This window comes from Macaca thibetana, chromosome 1 (assembly GCF_024542745.1).
Source record: "Macaca thibetana thibetana isolate TM-01 chromosome 1, ASM2454274v1, whole genome shotgun sequence".
NCBI lineage: Eukaryota > Metazoa > Chordata > Mammalia > Primates > Cercopithecidae > Macaca > Macaca thibetana.
This window is the reverse complement of record NC_065578.1, coordinates 15,545,188-15,564,667: the sequence shown is the minus strand read 5'-3', so window position 1 is coordinate 15,564,667 and position 19,480 is coordinate 15,545,188. Positions and strand designations below refer to the sequence as shown.

The following is a 19,480-nucleotide window of genomic DNA, read 5'->3' as shown; positions in this document are numbered from 1 at the left end:
CACATTAGAATCCCCACCTTCCACCTTCTGGACAGTGGCCCTGGGCAAGTCCCTGAGACTCGGCTCCTGTCCCCTCCTCTGGGGCCAGCAACTTGGCTGTGTAACCTTGGTCCAAGGGTTGGAGATAATGGACTCCCCAGATGTGCTGTGGTCTTAAGACATACCCGGCCCCTCCTAGGCCTGCCTGGGAAGGGGAGAGAGAAGGTACTGCTGGGCTGTGGGGGCAGGGTAGGCAGGACCTGGGGAGTTGATGGAGATCCCATCTGTCAAGGACGGGTCTCAAGGGGAAGGTGCAGAGCCCCCTCTCTACTCCTGTACCCTCACTCAATCCCCTTCTCCACCTGTCCCTGCACTACTGCCCAGCTGCCTGGATGGGGCAGGGCACCTGGCTGGGGTCCCTGTTCACCAGGACAAGAGAGTACATGTGTGGAGGAAGAGGGTGGGGGTCAGGAGAGTGGTCAGGTACAACCAGAAACCAGAGCAGGGCTAACTGGTCAGGCAGTTGGCTCAGTGGCTCCATCCAGGACCTGACCTCCCCTCCACCCGTCTCCCCTGCACCCCTAGAGTAGGGCTGGGTTGATTTCACCTTTGAACTCCCAGATACTGGGACTGAGTGAGTACACAGACACATTCGAAATGCATCAAGCGTGGATAGTTTTGCTCTGTCCCATCAATGAAAATGCAGCTATGGATACCTTAGACCCAGAGGGAGGAGAGCACCGAGGAAGGCTTACCTGTCAGCACAGTTGTTTTTCTACATTTCATTTTCTTTGAACATTCAGCTGTTACCAACTCAGCACTACTTTATGTGCTGTAAGATACCAACTCATTTTATCATCCATTCATTCATGCAACAAATATTTGAGTGCCCACTTTGTGCCGAGCATTGGAGATTCGGCAACGAACAAAAGGACAGTCAAGAATGCCCATTGGCCAGGTGCGGTGGCTCATGCCTGTAATCCCAGCACTGTGGGAAACTGAGGTGGGTGGATCATCTGAGGTCAGGAGTTTGAGACCAGCCTGGCCAACATGGCAAAACCCTGTCTCTGCTAAAAATACAAAAATTAGCCAGGCGTGGTGGCAGGTGCCTATAATCCCAGCTACTTGGGAGGCTAAGGCACAAGAATCACCTGAGCCTGGGAGGCGGAGGTTGCAGTGAGCTGAGATCACGCCACTGCACTCAAGCGTGGGCAACATAGGGAGACTGTCTCAAATAATAATAATAATAATAATAATAATAATGTCCATCCTTGTGGAGTGTGTGGTGGGTGGTGGACGGGTGCTGGGAACAGATGCCAAAACAGAATACATAGCACGTCTGACTGTGATATGTGCTGAGGGAGGGTTGGGGGTGTCTCTGTTATTATCTGTGTTTTGCACATGTGGGGGCCACAGAATCCAGTCAGACTGAGCCCGGAGCCCGTGCTCCTCAGTGCCCGCTCTCCTTGGCCTGACCAGCAGCAAACTGCAGCAGTTCACCAGGCCATGAGGAGGGCAGGAGGGGACGTAGGCAGAGGGCACAGCTTGTGCGAAGGCCTGCCATTGCGGGGGGAGAAGGTGGTGGCTGGAGTCCAGGAAGAGATGGGGTGGGCAGACGCCAGGACAGGTTCCAAGCTAACAGGGGCTCAGGATCTCCTGGCCTCAGTGCTGGGCTGGCTGCATGGGAGCCATGAAAGGAGAGGAGCAGAGATTAAGGACAGTGCTGGCTGGGTGTGGTGCCCAACACTGAGATGAGCACCCAAAAGGAGTGTGAGCAGAGGAGGCGGACTGTAGTGGGACACTTCATCCTCTCCTGGGCTCCCAGGGAGGTTTAACTTGGAGTCCAAGCCCCTGCCTCTCGGTCCGATCCCCCGTCGCCTTGTCCTTGTGTGCGGTCTGACTCCCGCAGCCATGCCCAAGCCCGACGCACCGTGCGCTGGTTACAGCCGAGCGGTTCCCTCGGAGGGGCAGGGAGGGCTCCTGCCATGGCCCCGGTTTGCTGGGCCCCCAGCTGAGCTGTAAATGACTTTTCCATTTTCTGAGACCTGCGCCCAGGCCTGTTTGGTATTCAGGGAGGCCTGGCCCACTCTCGCCAGCTCTCAGCTCTGCCCGAATTACTTGATTAAAACGCATATCAACTATTAGGTGATTCGTTTCTCTGCCACAGCTCCACGCCGGGGCCTATGTTAAACTGTAATAAAAGCTGGGTTGGGAGTCTGCTGGAGAGGAGAGCACAGGAGCACGGGTGGGAGGGTTTCTGGGGGGTGTGAGGGAGGCTGAGAGAAGGACCCCAAACCTCAGGGTCACTGCCGGCCTCCACTGATCTGGGGTGGGTGATTTAGAGATGGGTCAGCTGCTTCCTGGTCCTCTGTGAGCTGGGTAGGTCCAGAGATTGTGGCCACTTTAGTTCAAGGATTTTCCTCTGGCAAAAGATAGAGGAGGGAAAGGGTGGGGATGGAAGAGAAGCCACATTGGTTTTCGGGATCAGAAATGGAATGTTCCATCACCCGGGAACTTGCTGTAGCCAAATTGGCCTTCTCTGGACTGGACTGGGAGTCCTGAGTCCTGGGTTTACTTTGCAGCCTCACTGCCCTGGGACTCCACTGAGTATCTGTAAAATGGGGATAACAGTGCCTGCCTTCCCCTCCCCTTATTGGGAGAGACTGTATTGGGACAACAAAAGGCCTTGTAAACTGTAGAGCGCCGTGCACAACTGCAAGGGGGTGACTGCTGCAGTGTGTCAGAGTTCAAGAGGAACGTTGTGATCGCTCTGCCAAGCTCTATTCATTCAAGAGGCCTTTACTGAGCACGTGCTGTGTCCCAGGTGTAGTCCCTGCCGCACTCAAGGATCTCCCAGCCCAATGAGACCCACAGAACCATAAACGGTTGAGTTCAGTGTCTCCTGATGAGCTTTGAGAACCCCAAGGGGGGGGGGACTGAAATCACCTGGGATGGGCCCAGGAAGCCTTGCTGGGGGAGGTGATCCAAGAGCTGGATGGGCTGGATGAGCACTCCCAGGAAGAGGGAAGGCGCTCTGAGCAGAGGAAGCTCGAGTTCAAAGGCATCAAGGCAAGACCCACCTGGCTCACTCACTCACAGAAGCTGTGACTCGACAGGGAACTGCATGGGATGGTGCGGCGAATGGGGGGACACATGGGAAGGGCCCATGGTGGTTGAGGCTTTGCTGGCATGGCGGAGGCTTCCTGGCACACGCTGGCAGTCAGTGATGGCTTCCAGAGGTCAGTGGCTGTGAAAGGAGGCTTTGAAGGGAGAGGCAAAGGCTGGGGGAGAGATGACGAGAGCTTCCCCCAGCAACCTTCCATCCATCACCATCACCATCACCATCACCTCAGCCTGGGCTTGACTCTGCCTGGAGCTGAACTTGCTCCTGCCCACCCAAAGCTTTGACAACCCAAACGGCTCCTAGCACCTCCCGCCCCTCATTCTGTCCCGAGGCTCTGCTTCTCTAACGAGTCACAGGCTGCCTTGATGTTTTACGTCTGTCCTGCGCCCTGGTTCATCTGGCAGTGTTTCCTCCACTGGACTGGAAAATCCCCAGGACAGGGGTGATACCTCCTCTATCAGACTGGGAGCTTCCTAAAACAGGCTGTTTCTCCCCCATGAGATTGGGAGGTCTCTCAAGTAGGAGCTGCAATTCTCCTTTGCTCAGTATGGACCGCCCCACATCCGTAATTAGAGACAGCATCCAGGAACCCAGAGAGAGCGTCTCTCCCTGTATCCTTCTCTTTTGGGACAATCTCCAGACCAGCACTCCCTGGGACCATCCATTCCTTAGCTGTTTGAGAGTGCGAGGGCAGGAGCCCAGGCTGGCCATGAGGCTGCTCCCCCACTGCGCACCCCGAATCTGGCTGCCGTTTAATGAATGCATTCCCATGTTCACTCCCCCACATCCCTATCCCCGAACCCAGGCTTCACCAAGGTACCAGCTTTTGGTGCACAGAAGACTCAGCCCCAACCAGCAGGGCCTCTGTGGCCAATTCCACCTAATCCTGTTGATTAACTCTGAGGCTAAATGGTTTCCAGGGGTGGGGAGTGGGAAGGGCACCCCAAGAAAGTGGGGGTGCAGGAAGCTGAAGTGAGGTTGATGTGGTGGCAGTGGGGCTCTTTGTGTCCCTTCTCACGCTGCTTTGGCCCTGTACTCCCCACCCTGTTTCCTTTTCTGTCATCACCACCGTCATTGTCCTCATCATCAACAATAGTAATAGCCTTCATGGGTCCTTGAAGTTGCAAATTACTCCCATCATCTTTATTTTATTTTATTTCATTATTATTTTTTATTTTTATTTTTTGAGACAGAGTCTTGCTCTGTTGCCCTGGATGAAGTGCAGTGGCATGATCTCAGCTAACTGCAACCTCCACCTCCCAGATTGAAGTGATTCTCCTAGCTCAGCCTCTCAAGTAACTGGGATTACAGGCACGCACCATCATGCCTGGTTAATTTTCATCTTTTTAGCAGAGACTGGGTTTCACTATGTTGCCCAGGACTGTCTTGAACTCCTGACCTCAGGTGGTCCACCTGCCTCAGTCTCCCAAAGTGCTGGGATTGCATGCGTGAGCCACCACACCAGGCCCCATCATCTTTATTTCACTCCATTGTCAAAGCCATCTAGGGAGGCATACAAGGATGTATTGTTATCTTCATTTTTATAGCTGAGGAAACCAAGGTCCTGAGAAGGGGAGCGACTTGTCCAAGACCACACAGCTAGGGAAAGACAGAGCCCACAAGCCAGGTCTCAGGCTGCCGAGACCAGGACTCCTGATCAGGCCAGGGCTGTCCCAGAGGGCCCTCAAACTCCCTCCCAATCTGTCCCTTCCTGCCATTTCCTCTCCAGGGCTTACTGGTTGTGTGTCCTCCATCCAAGTGACTGAACCTCTGTGAGCCTCGGTATACCTATTTGTAAAAGAGTCAATAGTCCCAGCTTCACAGACCTATGAAGGCTGGCACAGAAGTTTCTAAAATGGGGGTCTCTTCCCCTGAGCTTGGCCAAGGTGGGTGGTGGAAGCTCTTTTTCAGGGGTTGAAGTCACAAACAAAGTGCAATTCTGTTCTCTTGAGATCTCTCTGGATCTCAGTGGACAGCGAGACAGAGCTCTGCCCTCCCCACTCAGTGTCCAGAGGGTTGTTATGGCAACCTCCAACATCCCAGAGGATCATGCCAGATCCTCTTGGACAAGAGAGACCTATGGGCCCTGCTTGGCCTTCCCCAGTCTGGTCTTCAGTCTGGGCATCTCTCTGGATCCACGGAGTTCCCCAAATCCCTGCAGAATAAGGAGTGGGAAGGACAAGGAGACAGGAAGGAATTAGACCTAGAACTCCATGGTGAGTCTAGAAAGCTGCAGGTGACTTGCAGGACTGAGGGATCAGCTGACGCATGAAGGCACTGAGGCCGGGGCTCGGCAAAAGCACCTTGAATTTCATCTATCAGTGGCATAAAGCAAATGTTGGTCCTTTGCTAACTGCAGTCATGATTTTGGTCACAACTCTATATCTTGTCCTGTTATTTCCTTAATATTTTACTATATCCGAAAGCACCTTTAAAAACCGAATTCAAGGATACTAATGCTCTTATAAATGGAAAATGAGTATCATTTCCTATAAATAGATGGGAACCATAAAAACCATAAATAGCATAAAAACAAGCAACGTTGTTAAATTCTACCTAGAGACTTGCACATGGGAAGCTGTGAGCTCGGGGCCTGCCCTCTCTTTGTTAAGAAGAGAGAAAAACTGTGTTAATGACTGTCTCAGACTGTGCTGGCCTCAGTGGGGCCACCAGCCACGCGTGACTATGTGAATTTGAATTAAAATTAAATACAATGAAAGATGAAGTTCTTCAGTTGCAGTAGGGAAGTTTCAGATGCTCAAAACCCCATGTAGCTAGTACTGCCACATTGAACACTGCGAATCTACAACGTTTCCCTCATCGCAGAAACTCTTATTGGACAGCGCTGCTCTAGAACTGAATGGAGACTCAGTCAGATTAGTATTTCCAGGCCAGGCGCGGTGGCTCACACCTGTAATCCCAGCAATTTGGGAGGCCGAGGCTGGCGGATCACCTGAGGTCAGGAGTTAAGACCAAAGTTGGAGACCAGCCTGGCCAACATGGCGAAACCCCGTCTCTGCTAAAAGTACAAAAATTAGCCGGCCGTGGTGGCATGTGCCTGTAGTCCCAGCTACTCGGGAGGGTGAGGCACAAGAATCATTTGAACCCAGGAGGCGGAGGTTGCAGTGAGCAGAGATGGCACCACTGCACTCCAGCCTGGGCGACAGAGCAAAACTCCATCTCAAAAATAAAAAATAAAAAAGACTAGGATTTCCCCCAGGACAAGCCTGTGCCTCCTCCATCAGACTGGGGCTTTCCGAGGGTAGGGCCTGTGTCTGCCCTCTGACCTCTGTAAGGTCAGACCTCACAGCTCTGAGGACAGTCTCTGCCCAGAGATTGCACTCCCTACAACTCTGGTCCCCATCCCACTCAGCTCCTCTCTGAGCTCAAGTGTCCTCACTGGAGAACTGAATCTGGTGCCCCATTCCCCATCCATGGGCTGGCCTCCCTGCCTGCCCGACAAATGCCTGCTTCCTTCTTCTGAAGCCCCAAGGGCTGGCTTTCTCAGTCGCCATCAGAACACTGAGGTTATGCAGTGCATTTCAGGAATTGAATCCTTGGCGTTAGTTGTATTTGGCTCTGAGCCCCAGACATGGTGGGGAAGGGCCCCCAGAATGGCAGCTGTGCCCACCGTGGTCTCCCCACAGTGACTGGGGGGCTGGGCAGCTGGCAGCCCCGGCAGGAAAGGCAAGGGCAGAGGAGGGTGTTAGACCTGACCCCAGGTCTCTGCCCTTGGGGATGAGGCAGGCCACGATGAAGGCAGGACTCCCTTGCAATCCGTTCCTTCGCTGTGTGGCACAGCATCATAGTCAGAGACCACCTGGCACTGGCCAACAAAAAGCAAGGATAACTTCCCAACGGACAAGATAGCAGGATGGAAGCAAGTGGGTACAGGGCAGAGAGGCATTGCCAAGATGGATGACCCTCCAGGCGCATGACCTCCCACACCCCCAGGCCACACCCACCAGCTTCCTGGCTATGAATGTGGCCCCATGATTAAATTACCCAGCATGCCTTTTGACACCCCAGGCCTTTGCATGTGCTCTCCCCTCTGCCTGCAGTGCCTTTCCCTTCACCTCCACTTAACATCTAAGGCTGTACTAGTTTCTCTTTTTGTTTTTGTTGAGGGGAGGAGGGGATTGTCCCTTGGGGGAGGAGTCTAGGCCTATTCATGTAATTAACACTTGAAGCGATTGGGAGGAAGGGATCTTTGTATTGGTGGAAGGGGTCAGGGCGGGGAGCAGTGTTTCAGTGCACCTCACATTACCTTTCTGGGACTCAGTTTCTCCCATCTCTGATGCAAGCATGAGGTCTCCCAAACTCTTCTAGCTTGACTCAGGCTGAGTGCGCTAAGCCCAGGGCTCAGGTCCTACCTTGCCACTGCATACCTAGCCTCTTCAGGTGCATGGCAAATACTCAATACTCAATAAATGCTTTGGGGGAGGGAGTGAATGAGTCAATGACAAAAAATAAAAGTGCTTCCAGGAATACCAGAGATGGAGAAGGAGAGGAAAGGGGAGAAAGAAATGAAGGCAAAAGAGAAAAAGGAGGAAGAGGAGTGCAGAGGAAGGAAGGTAGCCTCTGAGTGTCTGCTCTCTTTTCCATCTTTCTTTCTGCTTCCCCTTCTCCATGCTCCCCGCGGCTCCCCAGGGGCTGCTGAGGGGCAGCTTCAGAACCCTAGCTGGGAGATGCCCTGCTAGCATCCCCTCTGCTAGGTCAGAGATGCGCAGGAGCCACAGGATTGATGGGGACAGGGAGCTGGTTCCTGGGTATCTCAGTCCCAACAGCTAAGGAGGCTGAGCAGGGGCTTCCTGCAGCCTCCTTAACTTGGGCCCAGGGCTGAAGCAGATTCCTGGCCTGATAACCCCAACCAGGCCTGGGAAGTGAGCTGGCTCCAACCTTCTGGGCTCTCCAGGCCCAGGAAGCAAAAAGAACTTCACCCACCCCCAGTCTCCATGGTGGAAATTAGTGGGGATGATGGGATGGGGTCCATGGCCTTGACCAAGGTCATTCAGGTGAGGTCTCCTCTAGCCTAGGAGGATCATTCACACAACCCTGGGACATCCCAGAGAGAGCTTGTCAGTGGAAGTCACCTAATCCAAACCCTTCATGTCACAAATGGGGAAAGTGAGGCCTGAGGAGGGGAGGTGGCCTTCCCAGGGTCACTGACATTTAGGAGCAGAGTCAGGCCTGGAATCTAAGCTTCTTGATGGGCAGCTCCGGATGTATGCACTTTTTCTCTTTTTGAGACAGGGTCTTGCTCTGTTGCCCAGGATGAAGTATGGTGGTGTGATTGGCTTACTGTAACCTAGAACTCATGGGCTCGAGTGATTCTCCCACTTCAGTCTCTTGAGTATCTGGGACTACAGGCATGCACGTCCACACCAAGCTAATTTTCTTACTTTTTTCTGGAGGTGGAGTCTTGCTATGTTGTCCAGGCTGGTCTTGAACTCCTGGGCTCAAAACCTGGGCTCTAGCAATCCTCCTACCTCAGCCTCCCAACATGCTGGGATTACAGGCATGAGCCACCATACCTGGATGCCTTTTTCTTAAAGTCAGGATTATTGAGGTATAGTTAATATACAGTAAAAGTCTGCCCTTTTAATTGAGAATATAGCTCTATGGATTTTGTCAAACGTATCTCACCATGAAACCATCCCTTGAGTCTTATGTCATGGACATCCTTGCATGTCAGTGAAAATAAACAAAATGCCCAACCAGAGGGGACTGTGTTGTTGTTGTTGTTGTTGTTTGTTTGTTTTTCCCTAAAGGGAAAGATTTTGCAAGAAAGTATTTAAGCAATACTCTAGGGTTGGGCATGGAGGTTGCGTCCCATCCTTCACATTGATAAACAATGCTAGGGTGAACATCCTTCTATCTTGTGCTTGGGAGGAGTCTGATCCTCAGTGCAGTGATGGCTCCTAGGTGGGCACGAGTGTGCCTGGTGGTCTCCTCCCAGACCCGATCACCCTTCCATCTCTCTAAGCCCCTGCCCTCTCCCTCCCTCTCCTCCCGCTGCAGGGAACCGGCTGGATGAGGGCTCGGATGTGGAGTCGGAACCTGACCTCCCACTGAAGCGCAAGCAGCGCCGCAGTCGGACCACATTCACGGCCGAGCAGCTGGAGGAGCTGGAGAAGGCCTTTGAGAGGACTCACTACCCGGACATCTACACCCGTGAGGAGCTGGCGCAGAGGACCAAGCTGACCGAGGCGCGTGTGCAGGTGAGGGGGCACCTGCGGTGTTGGTGCTGCAGGTATACTCCAGAGATTCAGAAGTTTGGGTTGGCCAAGGTCAGTGGGTTTAATAGGACCTCTCAGGGGGGTTTACAACAGGTTCAGGGGGTTGTGTAGACAAGTAATGCCACCAGTGCAGAGTTAGTAGGCAGCAAATGTTGATTGACTGAGAGCTGGACAGCCCAAAGAGGAGGGAAGAATGGAGGAAGAGATAGAGGGAAGGGGGAAGAAAAGGAAGAAGGGGGAAGGGAAAGAAGGATGAAAGAAGGAATGAAAGAAGGGAAGGAAGCCAGGTGCGGTGGCTCACACCTGTAATCCCAGCACTTTGGGAGGCTGAGGTGGGCGGATCACTTGAGGTCAGGAGTTCAAGACCTGCCTGGCCAACATGGCGAAACCCCATCTCTACTAAAAATACAAAAATTAGCTGGGCATGGTGACGGGCACCTGTAATCCCAGCTACTCAGGAGGCTGAGGCAGGAGAGTCACTTGAACCTGGGAGGCAGAGGTTGCAGTGAGCCAATATCACACCACTGTACTCCAGCTTGGGTGACAGAGCAAGACTCTGTCTCACAAAAAGAAAGAAAGAAGGGAGGGAGGGAGGGCATTAGTTCAGCCAGAAGAAGGGGTTTGGGGAGTATAAAAATCTCCAAATCTCTGATGAGCAGAGGAAGTGATCAGGAGGAAGATTTCCAAACAAGCCTAGCTTCCTCTGATGGGTGATGAGTGTCCCGTTACCGGAAGCATGCAAGTAGGATGGGCAGGCCAGTTCCTGGCAGGTTAGATGCATCAGGGCAGGATGGGCAGACCCCGAAGACCCTGAACATCCCCTCCATGGCCTCAGTGTGTGGGAAGGAAGAGGGGAGAAGAGCAAGAGCCTCTCGACAGCTCGAGGACAGCCCCGCCTGCTCTCTGTCGGTGGGTTGAGGGGCAAAGGCCTGCTGCAGGGGGCCTGGGGGCATTGCCTCACCTCCCCAGGCCAAACTCTCAGATTCCAGGAGGCCTACAGTTGTTCTCCAAGTGCAGGAGCCTCTCTGGGGGCCTGGCTGGAGAGGGCTGAGGCTAGAGTATTGCGGATGGAGGAGGAAGAGCCGGGACAAGTCGTGATGAACGGCTCCTGTGGGAATCCATTCCCCAGCTGTCTCCTCCATGGACGGGGAGGCGTTGAGGGAGGGGAAAGATCCCCATTACCAGAATCTAAGCAGTGCTCAGGGAGTCAGAGCAGCCTGCAGAGGCGCCACCCCAAACTGCTGACGGCAGGCATTTCCACCCAAGAGGAGCCAGCCTTTGGCCGGCACCCACTTAGCCAGTGGCGTTGCTGGGGCTGCTTCTCAAACGTGACCTAGTGGAAGCTCGGACCACCTTGTCAGGTCAGCATGGTCACCCCCTACAAGCCATGGGTGCAGAAACTGGAAGTTCAGAGAAGCAACATGCCCAGGGGCACAAGCTGGATGGGGGCTGAGCCAGGCCCAGCTGCTGGCAAAACCCACGTCATTTCCATCCAGGGAAAGGAACAAGCTGAGTCACAAGCTGAAATTTGAAAGCAACTGGGACAATCCTAGAAGCAAGGGACCTTTCAGCACTCCAGGACCCAGCGGACACCCCTGCACCCCCCTGTCCCCACTCCCAGATTAGGGGCCCTTTGCTTCCTTTGAGGGAGACCCCAAGGGGAAGGAGGCAGAAGGCAGCAGCCAGCTCATCTCATTCCCTCCCCTCCTGACCGAGGTGATATCCGAGCTGGCTCCAGGCCTCCCTCCCGCTCTGATCCTCCTGCAGCTGTTCTCCTGGGCACATTCCTGGGCGCTTTCTCGTTCCCACGTCTGGCGGCCACGGCGGCTTCCCACCACCTTGAAGCCTGACTGCTCCTTGTAAAATTTCCTGGCTGTCAGAGCAGTGCTTTTATTGGCCCAGGGGACTCAGAAACAGGTGTCACTCAAGGTCCACGGAGGGAGGGGGTCTGGGAATGGAGAAGCAGCCAGAGTCCAGGCAAAGCCATCCTGAGGGGGCGGGGCCTACCTCCTGCTTGTTGACTTCCTGTCATACTCTATGCTTCCCCAGTGCAGGGAGCTCCCTCTGGGTCAGGGCAGGGACCCCTCATTAGACCAGAATCTCTCCCAGGGCAGGGCTGGATCTCCCCACTTGGCCTGAGAGCTTTCTCAGAGAAGAAGGAACAAAAAATGTTGACTTTTTAAAGAATAAACGGCCAGGCATAGTGGCTCACTCCTGTAATCCCAGCCCTTTGGGAGGCCGAGGCAGGTGGATCACCTGAGGTCGGGAGTTCGAGACCAGCCTGACCAACATGGAGAAACCCCATCTCTACTAAAAATACAAAATTAGCCCGGTGTGGTGGCGCATGCCTGTAATCCCAGCTACTCGGGAGACTAAGGCAGGAGAATCGCTTGAACCCGGGAGGCAGAGGTTGCAATGAGCCGAGATCATGCCATTGCACTCCAGCCTGGGCAACAAGAGCAAAACTCTGTCTCAGAAAATAAAAATAAAATAATAATAATAAATAAATAAAATAAAATAAACATTTAGCCTGGAGAAGTAGAGACTTGAAGGACATAGCTGCTCTGAGAGTCCCCAAAGGGTAAGCCCAGGGCAGGGTCAAGAGAGGAGCATCTAAAGTCCAATACGAAGGTCTGCAGGAAAGAGCTCAAGACTGAGAGCTCAGGGTTCCTGCCTTTGGTCAGCTGTGCCACCTTCACCAGGTCAATTTCCTTTCCTGAGACTTCGTTTCCTATCTGCTCATAAGGGGATGGAACCCAACAATCACTAAGACCCTTGCATTTCTAAGATCCTTACTTATTGACAATCAGGGATGCTTTGCGAGGTGATGAGATTCCCATTACCAGAAGTGTTCAAACAAAAACGCAATGTCCAGTCAATCAGGGACCCTGAGGTCTTTGAGTTATGACCTCAAAGTCCCCTGAGTACTGCTTAGATTGTATGGCTTCATACATTTTAGGTCTTGGTCTTTGATTCTAAAGGTCTGTGGTTCTGGGATTTTGCAATCCTATAATATCTCATCTCAGTGGACCTGGGAGATGGGTGGGTTGGTGGATTGGCTCAGGGCGGGCTTGGAGCCGAATACCTAGATGTGGATTCCAGCTCTGTCTCTTACCCTCTCCACCGTTCACCCATCTCTCACCTGCAAGATGATGATAATAATGTCTGCCGTGCTCTGAGGATTAAATGATTACATGTTAAAAAAAAAAAAAAAAAAAAAAAGAGGAAGTACTTGCACACAGAAGGGCCGTAAATGGGAGTTGTTCTTACTAAAACGCTGCCTGTTCTTGGCAGCTCCAATACTAGCCACCTTTGCAGCTCCAGGTACATTCACCCAGCAGTCATTTATGGAGTCTTTGCTGTATGCCAGGCGCAGTTCTAGGCATTGGGGATTCACTGGGCAGAAAGCTTTGCCGACTTGAAGCTGGCATTCTCATAAACACGTGCGCAGGTAAACATGATGTCAGGCGGGGATCTGGTCACCAAAGAGTGGCCTGTTTTCCTCTCTGGCTCCCTCAAGCCCTGCTTCACTGCAGGGGCCGGGAGCCTCTGCTTGAAGCCTGCTGGATGTTACCAGTGCCTGTAACACGTCTGCCTCAGCCAGGAGAAAGCCAGAGCCACGTGAAGGGCAGCCAAGGGGGTGTCAGGCAGGAGAACCCATGCCTGGAGACCCATCACTCCTTTCTCTGGAGTGACGCATGTATCTTCCTTAGAGGTGAACAGATCCATTTTTTCCAGGGTGCCACAACCCTGAGCCTGTGAATTTCTTCTAGAAACAGAGACTGCAGGGCTGATAGGTCCCAAGATCACCCCATGGCCTTTCCCACGGCTGCCTGTGATGACTTCCCCGTCCTTCAGATGATCAGCACCAGGAAACTAAGGCTGTGTGCAGTGCCTCTTTACTTTACGGTCCTTGGAACCCTGCTCTTTGCTTGGGGTTGGGGTGGGATGTTCTGAACAGAAATCCCATCGTGGAGACACTACAGGAGATTCACCAATTAACAACTTACACTGAATCTCTTAATAACACTAGGTAGCATTCATGGTGCATTTCTTTTTTTTTTTTTTCCTTTTTTTATTATTATTATTTTTTATTTTGAGACAGAGTTTCACTCTGTCACTCAGGCTGGAGTGCAATGGCACAGTCTTGGCTCACTGCAACCTCTGCCTCCCGGTTTCAAACAATTCTCCTGCCTCAGCCTCCCAAGTAGCTGGGATTACAGGTGCCCGCCACCACTCCTGGCTAATTTTTTGTATTTTTAATAGAGACAGGGTTTTGCCATGTTGGCCAGGCTGGTCTCAAACTCCTGACCTCAGGTGATCCGCCTGCCTCAGCCTCCCAAAGTGCTGGGTTTACAGGCGTGAGCCACTGCACCCGGCCTTCACAGTGCATTTCTTATGTGCCAGGCATGATGGCTCACCAGCCTACATATGTTATCTTTATTAATTCTCACCATGACCCTGCGAGGTATGTGTGATCCTTCTCTCCATTTTGCAGATGAGAAAACTGAGATTTAGCTAAGGAAAGTAACTTCCTGAAGCACAGTTATACATATACACAGTGAGTACTATTCAGTCATAAAAAAGAATGAGATCCTGTCCTTTTCAACAGCATGGATGGAACTGGAGGTCATTATGTTCAGTGAAATAAGTCAGGCACAGAAAGACAAACTTCACATGGTCTCATTTATTTGTGAGAGCTAAAAATTAAGGCAATTGAACTTATGGAGATAGAGAGTAGAAGGATGGTTACCAGAGGCTGGGGCAGGTAATGGGAGGTAGGGGGAGAAGTGAGGATGGTTAATGTGTTCAAAAAAGGAATAAGGATGAAGAAGATGTATTTGTATTTGATAACACAATAGGGTGACTATAGTCAATAATAATTTCATTGTACCTTTAAAAATAACGGGTATAATCAGACCATTTGTAACACAAAGGATAAATGCTTGAGGTGACGGATACCCCATTTACCCCTGATGTGATTATTATATGCCTATATCAAAGAACCCCTCTATCCTATAAATATGCATGCCTACTATGTAGCCACAAAAACTAAAAATTAAAAAAAAGATACAGTTCAAAGTGACTGTGCTGGACCCAAGTCTATCTGCTCAGGTTCGTTTCCTCTGTGCTACATAAAGAGAAGGGCCAGATGGAATATTAGACTTAGTACCCAGATGGCATCCACTCTACCCTACTCCCAGTGCAGAGTATTGAGAGAAGGATCAGAAATGAAGAATAAAACCCAGCCCCTGCTTTCAAAGAACTCAGTCCTGAGCAGAGATTCTGGGTAGGGTGCTGGGGCTGTCACTGTCCCTCTTAGAGCATTTGTTTCCCCCTCTGTAAACAGGCAGCTCACACGAGACGCTGGCAGAGATCCTTCCAGCTCAGCCATCCCAGAGGGTCTCCAGCAGAATGATACTTACCCGTGGCTGACGCTGTTCTAAGCATGTTGCCTGTGCTAACTCATTTGAGGTCCAGAACCACCTAGGAGGTGGCTGTTATTAGCCCCATTTTGTGAAGAAACTGAGGCACAGAGGGACAACAAAAATTTTCCCATCTTAGGAGTTAGAGGCAGAAGTCCATCCCAGGCAGTTGACTCCAGAATCCCTGCTCTCACCCATCCTGTTACACTTCGTGAGAAGGGAGTTGTCTACTAGGAGGGATGTATATCTAGGGACATAGGACAATGAAGGAAGACGAGATGACAGAATTGGCAACAAAGGCATGCCCTGTCCTCCAGGAAGTCCTCCTGGATTCTGAGAGGCAAAGTTGGAAGCCCCTCCTCTGAGCTCCTTATCCAACCTTGCATGTCACCCCATCTGAGTTTACTGCACTGAAAAGCAGCTGCTCTTTGACTCGTGCCCAGGCAAAGGGCAGCTTGAGGGCTCAGACTGGGTCCTGTCCATCTCTCTAGCCTGTCTTGCTTGGCACAGACAGAAGTCCCAGTAAAAGTTTGAGATGGGAAGATGGGAAGTAAAGAAGGAAGGAAAGAGTAGGAAAAGAAAGGGAAGGGATGAGAAGGGAAGGGAAGGAGGAAGAATGCATCCATCCAACTTTCTTCAGAATTGTTTTGAGGAAAAGACAAGCGGCACCTAAAGACCAGCTGCTACATAACAAACTAGAGTGGCGCATCCCAAACGCCCGTCATTATCCCACCCACCCAAGATGTTCACCACGTTCACATATTATCTATATTGTTATTTACTTTTCAACGAAATCAATGTGTTTTAAAATAAAAATGCACAACACTCCCATGAAGGGAAGACGATTGTTAAAACACACACATACACACACACACACACACACAGACACAAAAAACACACAAAGGAAAACAAAACAATGTGATTAAAGCCTTTCAGGAAAATGTCACCTGCAAACGCCTGCTCTCCCTGTGTTCAAAAGGGAGATTAGCACAGATTAGAAAGGCGCTGAGGATGCATTAGCACCAAACTGAGACCCCTCTTCCCCCCTTCTCCATGCCCAGGAGGCCTGGGACAGAAGTGGAAGGAATAACTTTCCTATCCTCACGTCCAGGTTATTGAATTCTGTTTCTCCAACAGGGAGCCGTGGCAGGAGGCCCCCTCTTTGGGAAACACTGAATTAGTACAAAGACCTCCCCACACCCTTCCCGCAGAGCCTGGGAGCTCGGAGGCAAGGCCCATTCCTTACAGGGTTCCCTCTCCCGCATCCCTCCCACCCCAGGGTGCCCTGGGGAAGCCCTCAGCACCCTGTGGAAGTGGGGAGAAGCCAGGGCTGTGAATCCTTTGGGAGCCAGTCGTTTTCCCTTCAGGCTTGGCTGCCTCCTCTCCTTTCTCTGTGAAATCTGGACAGGTCAGAGCTGGCAGCTCTTGTTTATCCAGCCTGCGAAGCTGAACGCTGCTTTTCCCACCTGGGAGGGATGACTCTGGGGCACATAAGCGCCCTCCACCCAGCTGCACTCCCCTCCCCTCCCCCATCTCGTCAGAGATGGTACAGAGATTTGGGGGTCCTAGGTGATCAGGTGCCAGGGGAGTCAATCCTGCCTCCCCTTGTTCATTCATTCATTCATTCATTCATTCACTCCTTCATTCATTCGACAAGTATTCCTTGAACACTTACTGAGCTCCAGGCATTGGGCAAGGAATGCATGGCCTCTGCCCCATGGAGCTTGGGCCCAAGGGGGACATTAGGAGCAGCACAGCCAAGAAACGGGCACACAGAATCATTGCTCCTGTGGGGAAGCACACAGGCAGGAGGCCCCCTGAGAGAAGGCAGAGAACCTACCTGAACCCACCTTAGATGCGGCGATTAAGGCGTTGGAGTAGGAAGAAGCATTTCAGCTGAGCTCTGAAGGCCAAAGAGCCAGCTGCAGGAAGAGTGTTCGGGTGAGAGGGAACAGCATGTGCAAAACTCAGGGTGGAAAAGAACCCCCTCAAAGCAGCCCCAGTGTGCACCCTCATTCTCCTCTTTCTCTGACCTGTCCCAGGAAACTTGCAAATCCAGATAACTGAGCTCTAGAAAGCCAGACTGATTCTAAGTTTGAATCGCAGCTCCAACACAGATCAGCTAGGTGGACTTGGGCAAGCAACTTGACCTCTGTGAGCCTTGGTTTCCCCTTCTGTAAAATGGGGATAGGAGAATACATCTCATGGGTCTGTGTATGGATTGACACGTGAAGCACCAGCACAGGAAAGGGAGACAAAGATGTTAGGTTATTATCCCACTAATGTTTGATAAATCCGTGTGTGTGTGTGTGTGTGTGTGTGTGTGTGTTTCCTATTTCAAGGAGGCCCAGGGTATGTAAGCAAAGTAGGGCCTCAGTCTCCAGACAAAGAACCTGGTTTGCACATCTGGGTCTGAAGTGCAGGTCTCATTCAGGTGGGTTGCAGATGTGTGGCTTCCTCCTGGGGGGCTTCCTGGAGGAGGTGGTCAAGCAGAGCCCCAGCATCCCTCCAGGAAGGAGCAGCTGTAGAGGAAAGAGTACTGGCCTGAGAGCCACACAGGACTGGCTGGGCCACTGACTCAACCTGGCCCATGGACAAGTCACCCACTTTCTCTGGGTCTCAGTTTCCTCATCTGTAAAATGGAGATAATATAGAACCCCCTCACTGGTGGTTGTGAGGGCAGAATGGGGTCATACCTAGGAAAACACTTTGCAAACCATCCCATGCTGCACAACGCTGGAGATTTCCCTCCCTGCAGGAGGATGCTGGCTGGATCAGAGGATGATGGCTTGGGCAACTGGGTCTAGATGTGTTGCAGCTCTCTGCCAGGAACCTGGCCGAGGGGTCTCCATTCTCTGCTCTCCATCCTCCAGGTCTGGTTCAGTAACCGCCGCGCCCGTTGGCGTAAGCAGGCAGGAGCCAACCAGCTGGCGGCATTCAACCACCTTCTTCCAGGAGGCTTCCCGCCCACTGGCATGCCCACGCTGCCCCCCTACCAGCTGCCGGACTCCACCTACCCCACCACCACCATCTCCCAAGGTGAGCATCCCAGCCCCATCCGGCCATCGCAGTGGTACCCCTTCCCTTCTTTCTTTACTTTCACTTACAAAGACTCTTTTTTAATGACCATTTCTTACTTTCATGTAAGCAAGCTATTAAGAGAAAAAAGATGCAATCCTGCCCTTGAAATTCTTGGCCCTAACACAGAGCAGCCAGGTGGGGTCCCCAAGGCAGCCCCTGTGCACCTGTTTAGAACTGAGCTTCTCAAATGGTACCATGGATCTCCCAGGGATGTTACTAAAATGCTGGTCTGGGTGGGGCCCGAGATTCTGCACTTCTAAAAATCCCCCTGGGGATGCCCAGGCTGGTGAGGCATGGACCAGGCTTTGAGCAGCAAGGATTTGGAGCACAGGACACTGGGCTGACCTGCTTTGGAAGGAAAGGGCCAGATTCTCCAGGGACTTTGGGACCATGCATAGTCACAGCCTTTGAGTTTTTAAAATGAGAGTGACATGAGTACATGTGTGCATCTGAGTGCATGGATGAGTGTGTGTGAGTGCATGTGTGTAGGAGTGTGTGCGTGTGTGTGCATGAGTGTGTGCATGTGAGTGCGTATGAGTGTGTACATGTGACTGCGTGCATGAGTGTGTGCGTGTGCGTGCCTGAGTGTGTGCATGAGTGTGTGCAAGGGTGTGAATGAGTGTGTACATGTGCGTGCATGAGTGTGTGCATGAGTGTGTGTGCATGTGCATGCATGAGTGTGTGCATGAGTGCGTGCGTGTGTGCGCATGAGTGTGTGCGAGTGAGTGCGTGCATGAGTGTGTGTGCGTGTGCGTACCTGTGTGCATGAGTGCGTGCATGAGTGTGTGTGTGTGTGTGTGCATACATGAGTGTGGGTGTGTGTGCATGAGTGTGTGCGTGTGAGAGTGTGTGCATGAGTGCATGAGTGGGTGCACGTACGTGTGTACCTGTTGGGAGGATGTTGGAATCATATTGGAATCTTTTTTTTTTTTTATTTTGATTATGTTGGTCTCCAACCTATTACCAAAAAAACCAATTTACAAAGGGGCTTATATAATTCGCTGGGACCTTATTTTCTTGCCTCTCTCTCGAAAGATCCATTTTCAGAGATGGAATAAAGTTCAGGGTCTCTTTTGAGGACCGGAGAAAGCTCCCTCCGAGGGATTCCCCCCACTCTGGGGTGAACAGCCCTAGGCCTGGCTGGGCTGAGCGGGGTCAGAACCCTGAGGTCTGCCTGGGAAGGAGGCCTCACTTGGGCCCAGTTCTCCCAGTGGCTTGAAGTATAAGATTCCCTTCTAGGCTTGAAAAGGAGTAGGCAGAGGGAAGAAGGTGAGTGGGTGGGAGAGGCTAAGGTATCAGAGGAGCCTTGGGAGAGGAAAGGAAAGGCTGGGTCCCAGGAGAGAAGGTGAGCCTTGTAGGGGAAGAAAAGTTCCCTCCCCCCAACTCACCGGACTTTGCTCATTCTGTCACCCCCCATGCCCTGTCCCAGCACACACTAGGAATACCACTATTTGATATTGGCCTCATGGGCTGGGCGCAGTGGCTCAGAACTGCAGTCCCAGCACTTTGGGAGGCCGAGGTGGGCAGATCTCTTGAAGCCAGGAGTTGGAGACCAGCCTGGCCAACATGTGAAACTCCGTCTCTACTAAAAACACACACACAAAAAAAAAATTAGCTGGGCATAGTGGCAT

At 52.0% G+C, this 19,480-nt stretch overlaps 1 protein-coding gene across 4 annotated transcripts in view; it reads left to right on the top strand.

The window, feature by feature from the left end:
- The window catches only part of PAX7 (paired box 7), a 114,676-nt gene that overhangs the window by 52,487 nt on the left and 42,709 nt on the right, over positions 1-19,480 (top strand). For all 4 annotated transcript variants that reach the window (XM_050791547.1, XM_050791553.1, XM_050791538.1 and 1 more), the window contains exons 5-6: positions 9,125-9,324; positions 17,642-17,807. In XM_050791547.1, coding sequence (XP_050647504.1) covers positions 9,125-9,324; positions 17,642-17,807 — 366 coding nt within the window. The remainder of the gene's footprint in view (positions 1-9,124; positions 9,325-17,641; positions 17,808-19,480) is intronic.